This window comes from Monodon monoceros, unplaced genomic scaffold, assembly GCF_005190385.1.
Source record: "Monodon monoceros isolate NGI ecotype Baffin Bay Population unplaced genomic scaffold, NGI_Narwhal_1 Super_Scaffold_9, whole genome shotgun sequence".
Lineage (NCBI taxonomy): Eukaryota > Metazoa > Chordata > Mammalia > Artiodactyla > Monodontidae > Monodon > Monodon monoceros.
The window spans coordinates 13265889-13273127 of NW_021703786.1; the positions used below are offsets into that span (position 1 = coordinate 13265889).

General features: G+C 55.9%; 1 protein-coding gene across 1 annotated transcript in view; it reads left to right on the forward strand.

Annotated features, from left to right (window-relative positions):
* Nucleotides 1–3452: 3452 nt before the first annotated feature.
* Nucleotides 3453–7239, forward strand: part of SAMD14 (sterile alpha motif domain containing 14) — a 15440-nt gene continuing 11653 nt past the window's right edge. The window contains exons 1-2 of the mRNA XM_029213038.1: nucleotides 3453–3656; nucleotides 7067–7121. Coding sequence (XP_029068871.1) covers nucleotides 7079–7121 — 43 coding nt within the window. The 5' untranslated portion in view covers nucleotides 3453–3656; nucleotides 7067–7078. The remainder of the gene's footprint in view (nucleotides 3657–7066; nucleotides 7122–7239) is intronic.

Consider the following 7239-nt stretch of genomic DNA (forward strand, 5'->3'; position numbering starts at 1 on the left):
GGTTCCAGGGACAAACTTCAGTGAAATCCCAGACAGAGATGAGAGCAGGGGGCAGTGGGGCCTCTCCTTGCTCTGGGAGCTGTGTGCTATGTGTGAGAAAAAAGCACAAGACACTTGTGTTCAGTGGCCCGGCCGCCAAGAGGATTCTCACAGTCCTCTTTGCCCTAAAGAATGGAAGTCCCAACATTAGGGCCCTTCAAAGTCACTTTGGTGGGTCCCTGACAAACCCGAGACGAGTGGCCTCTACCAGAACTCCCAGTGGCAGTCAGCTCCTGGGGTGGCCACTCCCTTCTGGATGGCTCTGTCACACAAGTCTCCTTCATGTCAAGCCAAATTCTGGCTTCCCATAGCTTCATTCCAAAAATCCTAGTTCTACACCTCAGGGCCATATATAACCAGTCCAATTCTGCCACCCACCTAAGAATCAACCTGGCAACCTGGAGATGGTGGCCATGCCTCTCTAGGCATTTTCTCTTACAAGTGGATCTTCCTTGGAACACTGCTGGGAAGACAAATCCAGGTGGCTGAATCCCAGGATCAGAAACCACCAAACCACAAGATCACAGGTCACATCTCCAGAGTTACAGGTGACTTGGGCCCTGCTCAGGCAACCTGGCCAAGAAGACCCAAGGAGGACTTCCCTGGTGGCACAGTGGTTGAGAATCCGACTGCCAATGCAGGGGACGCGGGTTCGAGCCCTGGTCCGGGAAGATCCCACATGTTGCGAAGCAACTAAGCCCATGCGCCACAACTACTGAGCCTGTGCCCTAGAGCCTATGAGCCACAACTGCTGAGACCGCGTGTTACGACTACGGACGCCTGCGCACCTAGAGCCTGTGCTCCGCAACAAGAGAAGCCACTGTGATGACAAACCCACGCACTGCAACGAAGAGTAGCCCCCACTCGCCACAACTAGAGAAAGCCCGCACGCAGCAACGAAGACCCAACGTGGCCAAAAATAAATAAATTCATTAAAATAAAAAAAAAGTTCCCAAGGAGTGAAGTGGCTGGATCTTCCTGGGTGGCGAGGCAGACATGGGGGTTGTGATGAGGGCTTCTGTTGATCTGACCAGAGCAGAGCATCCAGGGTGGGGTCCTGCCCCCATCTGTCCCGTGTATTAGGTGAGGGGCTTGCACCCCGTATGTTCCAAAAGGTGGAATCCCTTTGGAAAGTAGCCCAAGTCAAAGCCTGAGTGTGGTGTGTGGCTGGGGACGGCGTGTGTGGCTTTGCGAGTTCCTCAGGCCTGAGAGGTGACTCACCTGTGAGCTATGTCCACGTTTGGGGCTATGTCAAGTAGCCATGGGCAAGCCTGTGTGAGGCGTTACCCCAGCCCTGCCCTGCCACCTCCCCATTTATTAGGAGCTTGCGTAGGTTTGCCACAGCCCCAACATTCGCCATAAGGGAGGGAAATCAGATGAGGGGAGTTTCCCAGCTCCCAGAAATTTAGGGGGTCCTCCTGAGTCTTATGGTCTATAGACACCCTCCCATAGAATGTGCCCCCAACATTGACATTACATACCTATCAGCTCCCCACTCCCTACGGGGGCTATATAATCAATCCCTCACTCCAGCCTACCACCCAGATTTCACCAAATGCCCACAAACTGTGTTTCCCAGACACAGCCCCGATAACACCTCCAGAGTCACCACTCCCTCCCCAGATCTCCACAGTCCAGCCAGCATCCCATGGCTGCCAGCAGATTCTAAAGACACCCAGAGATGCCAAAACTCCCACGATCTCATTGGATCTTCAGCCCCTAAAGGTTATGAATTCTGTCCTTACCCATGGTCCTGAGACCATCCGGGCGCAACGTGCCACCTCCCAGAGCCCCTCAGAGACCTGGGACTGCAGAGACTTTGGCCATCAGGGAACTCTATCCCTACAGACTGCACACCGCTCCCCTGGGCTCTGGACCCCCTTGCCCAACCTCACCACTGGCTCTTGAACAGACAAAGGGGGTAACAGAAACGCCTACCTCACGGGTTTATCGTGAGGGTGACATTATCATGTGAGAACAGTGCCTAGCACAGCGTCTGGTACCCCCTGCACCATCTCGGGACGTAGCTAGCTGTTGATTGTTGTATTCTCTCCCCTGGCTGACCTGCCACCACCTCCAGCTCACCAGGTCCAAGTCTGACCTCATCCCCCCACGCCCCCTCCACCTACAGGGCCTCAAGCCAAGGCCTGCAGTCATCTAGACCCCTCCTTCTCCTTCTGTGGCCAGCCAGTCCCCAAATCCTGTCCGTTTCTTCAATTCTACATCCTTAATATTCCTCATCATGACCTTTGATCCTCGTGCCCACTGCCATCACCTCTCAACAGCCTCATGAGTGGTGCCCCAGCCTTCAGGCAGCCTTCTCCAAAGGAGCCGAGGGGTTCTTCCTAAAATGCAAATCAGAGCCCCTCACTCCTCTGTTACTTTTTCCCCTATGGCTGGTAGGATAAAGGGCAAGCCCCTCCCCCCATCCTTCATCTTCCTCTCCTTTCCTCCCTAGCCCCACAAGTCCCACTAGCACTTCTACCCTGCCCTGGCCTGCAGAAGTAGCCAACAGGTCACCTCCTCCAGGAATCCTCCTGGATCACTTCCACACACAGCCCCCGCCCCGATCCTCACCCGCCCCCAGGCGAGGCCTGGCTCCCTCTGGTGTGCTCTCCCCGCGCTGAAGTGTCCTCTGTGAACCAAGGCTCACAGCACCCGCTCTCTTGAGGGCCTCCCCACTCGTCTGTCCCCCTGACAACGCTGCGAGAGCCACGACGGCCCGGACCAGGTCGGCTCTGTTCTCCACGGTCCCCTCGGGCCTCGGCGCATCCGACTGCTCTGTGGACTTCTGTTGAATGGATGAATCAGGAGCCCTCACAGGCCTTGCAGAGAAGGCAGAAGCCCCGTAGGTCCTAAGGTGGGGCCGCATCTCCGTCCGCTCACACCCGCCCCGACTCCCGCGGGCCGAGGCGTAGCGGTAACTAGAATCCCCTCGCCCGGCTCCGCCAGCCGGGGCCGCCTCCTCCCTCCCCCGTGCTCCCGCTGCCTCCGCCCCTCCCTCCCTCCCTCCCTCCCGTTCTTTGTCTCCCGGGCGCCCGGCCTCCCCGCCACGCGCCCCCTCATCGCCCCTTCCCTGGGGACCCCCCGCGGATCCCCGTTGACACGACGCTAAGAGTATCCGCCTGCCAGGCGGGGGACCCCGCGTCCAGCCGGGCGGGGCGGGGAGACGGTTTCTCTCTCTCTCTCTCTCCCTCCCTCTCTCTTCTCTTCTCTCCTCTCGTCTCCTCTCCGCTCCTCTCCTCTCCTCGCTCTCTCTCTCTCACACACACACACACACACACACACACTCTCGCACACACGCACACACACGCACGGAGCATCCTCCCGTCAGGTCTCCTGGTCCAGCCCCTCCCGCCGTGCCTCCTGCTTCCTGCAAAGCTTCTCCTTCTCTCTCCGAACTCCCCCACCCCCACCCCCACATTCCCTCCGGCTCCAAGACCCCCCCTCGCTGACCCCTACCCCTACTCCCGGGATGGAGCGGATGGAGCCAGCCCGGAGCCCCCCGAGGCCGGGGTGACTGTCCCCCGCCCCTCTCCCGCCTGGCCCCAGCCCCAAACACCATGGGCCTGAGGGGTTTCTGAGGCGCCGGACGCTGAAGATGACAGATGCTGGAGGTGAGGTATTGGGACCCCAAGAGCCCCAAGTTGGACGGGGAAGCGGAGCTGGGAGGGGGTCTCCGGCTTGCGGTGGGAACCCGAGTGGGGTTGGATAGGGCGAAGAGACAAGGACCTTTCTTCCCCTGTCCCTAGGGCGGCCCGCACAGAGCTAGGGTTCTGGGCCGTTAGGAGATGGGGTGGAGATAGGATTTGTGTCCCTAATCCTCTCCCTCTGCCCGAGGTCCGGAGAGATTAATTTTTTTTAAAAACTGGTGTTGGGGGAGGGGGGAGAGCTTAACCCCTTCTTGCCTGGTGCGGAGTTGGACTAATGGATCGGACAGAACTAGCCACTTGGCTCTGATTGGGCGATAGGGGCCCCGAGAGCGCAGAAGGTGCCCTGTCCTCCACCCCCACCCCATCTCCAGCGGTGCTTGCTGGATGCCCCGAGCTTGGGCCTTATGGGAGGGGGTCACCCCTTTCTCTAGCTCCACACTGCCTCCCCCTGCCCCAGCCTCCTCTCCCAACCATCCCTCCCCAGTTGCACTTCTTTCTTGGGCTCCTTCTCCTCTTCCAGGGCCCCTTTCCTCTTTCCTTCCCCACTGAGGGCCGCCTCTCTCCTGGCAGCCGATCCTGCCCTTCTGCACCCCTCCCCTGGGCCTCACTCAGGGCCGCTGGAGCCCTGTCTCTCTCTACTGCTTCTTCCCCTGGCCCCGCTGCCGCCGCTGCTCTCAGGCTCATCTCCTTCTTGCTCTTTCTTCCTCTTCTCTGCAGCTCTGTAGACTGACTCTCCACCAACCTGTCTCTGTCCTGCTCCCCATTTCCTCTCCAGGGCTTGTGCACCCTTTCTTTGTCTTTCTCCTTCCCCTGGGTCCCAGGAAACTTAGAGTTCACCGCCTCCCTTTCTCACAGGGAAGGCCCAAAAGTTATTGGTGTTCTTCCTCCGGGAATTGGGAAGTTTTGGGAGGAAGGAGTGGCCTGGTAGAGTCAGAGCCCAGACTGCATCCAGAGAACAGGTTCATTTCCACCTTGTAGTGGTTACCTGGTTTGGATGTGCATGTATGAGTGTGGCGTGGGTGTGTGTGTGGGTGTGTGTGGGTGTGTAGGAGTGTAATGTTGTAGGAGTGTAAATGGGGGGGATGTCTAATTTTCCAAGGTTCAGTGTTGGAAGGGGGGGTGGGAAGGGCCTGGTGACATTCTGATGTCATGCTTCCCAGAGTTCCCCAAGGGACAGTGTAGGGAGGGTCCCCCATACACACCCCAGGGAGTTAGTTGTTGAAGAAAGCGGTTTGTGCTGAATCAGAATTCATTCGGCACTGATATGAGCTGGAGGCCCCAGCCCACCCCAGAGCGTACCTGAAAGAGGATGGCATCCACAAGAGGGTCTCCACCCTAAACTGGGACCTTGAATAAAGAGCACATGGGCTCTCCGTTCTCAGGTGGTCTAAGAGACGAAGCACCCTCAGGGAACCTCCATTCTGATGGGAGAGGCAGTTCTTATCTTCAGAGATTCCCTCTTCTGATGGGGAATACTGCCCCTTCTCCTCAGGAGCTCCCATCTGATGTGGCAGAGATATGACCCAGTTAGGGAATCAATGAAGTATGAAAAATTACTCATTTCCTAGTAGTGGGGAAGAGTGGATTCAGAAATTATATAGACAAATGAGAGGAGTGAGGGCTATCTAGGACAGCTTTCTGGAGGAGGTGGCAGCTAGGTCCTGGTCAGATGAGCTTTGCGATTGAAGGAGGGAATTTAGTTCATTCTTAGGGGCAGCCTCTCTTCCCATCTACCCCTTCAGGACAGGAAGAGAGGTTCTAGAACTTCTCTGTTACTAGCACCCAGGGTTGAAGAATGGCAGGAGGGTTCCTGGAGGGCCCACATCCCTGGCTCCTTCTCATACCTCACTTCCTGCTTGCAGCCCCAAGCATCCACAGAGCCTGGGGTGGAGGTAGCTTTGAAGCGTATCCGGTCCTAGCGAGTATGGATCAGCTCCCTTACCTCTACCCCTGTCCCTTCTCCCAGCAGTGTTCTTTCCTCATGAGCAGGTTCCAAAACTGCAGATCACCACCCAGGATAGAGCTGAGGGGCAGGAGACTGTGGTCAAGGTCGAGTTCTGCCTCTTATCTCCTGCATCTCAGTTTTCCCATCTGTAAAGTGGGGATACTAAGAATCCCAAGCCTGGACAGTTCACAGTGAGATGAATCTATGTAATAACAGAAGAGGAGAATCGGAAAAGACCAAGCAGGCATGAGGTAGCTTTCCTACACCTGTCAAATGGGTGGTCTAATGCAGTGCTCTGCCCTTCTCATGCGGACCTGAGTGTTAGAAGTAATTGGAGATCACGTCCCAGGCATGCAGCATGCCCCTGACCCTGAGCTTCCTCCTTCTCCCCTCATCTGGTATTCCCCTGCTTCTCTGACACCCAGGCTTTGGTTTAGGGATGCTGCAATCCTACATCTGCTAGGAAGCCTGCCCAAATTGTTCCGGCTACATATATCCTGCTTTCCCACCTGCCCTTCCTTTCTTACTTCCCACAAACAAAACCAAACCCCTATCCATCCATATTTCTTCCCAGAACATATCTGATGCATCATAGAGATTTAGCTCTACACTGTTCTGCTATGGGTACTCTTTATACCCTTCTGCATCTGTGAGTCTGTCTTGAACTGTGAGAACTGTGACTTTGTCAAGAACAGTGGCCCTGTTGATGATGCCAGCTTCCTGAACAGCTCATGTTCAGGAAGACAGGTGGTGAGAGTTGGGGGAGGCAGGACTGGGTGACGGATGGGAAGATGGATGAGTGGATGGTATAAATTGACGGATGTAAACATGGGTGGATGGTTGGACGGGGCGGATGGTGGATGGATGGGTGAATGAGTGGACGGTGAATAGGCAAGTAGATGCATGGATAAGTAGGCACGTAAGTAGGTGGGTAGATGGAAGAACCTGGGTTCTCATTTTGATCTTGCCATTAACTTATGCGATCTTAGATCAGTCATTCTCCCGTCTCTCTCTCTCTGTAAAATGAGAGGGTTGGATTGAATAGTCTCCAGGATTTCTCCCAGATTTGATATGGGACAGCTTACGATGATTAAAAGCTTTTAGGGAATGCTAATGACGGAAGGGCCCAAGACAGTGACGGGGAGAGAAGTTCAGTGACCCGTGTGGAGGCACTCAGCAAATCAGCTTGGACCAGGGCTGCAGGACAGCCTGTGTCGATACCCTGGACTTGCTTCTACCTCCTGCCCGCCCCAACAATCTGGGCTGTGGTTCAGATGATTTCTCTTTCAGGGGCCAGAGAGAGAGTTGTAAGGAGAGGTGAGGGCCGGAAGGCTAGGAGCAGGTAGCCATTGGCAGCTCCCTTGCCTGCACCAACCTGAACCTCTTATCCGTGGTCTTTTTTTTCCTCTTTCTCCTCTTGTCCTCCCAGCTCTCTTGAGTCATGGCTTCCTCAAAGCTCCGAGAACCTGCGGATGAGGTTTTCGGTAAGTTCTGTTTGGCTCTATCTCTAGCCAAGGCTATCGGGCCTTGGGGAAGAGGAATCCTGGTAACTTCAGTGTGTGTGTGTGTGTGTGTGTGTGTGTGTGTGTGTGTGTGTGTGTG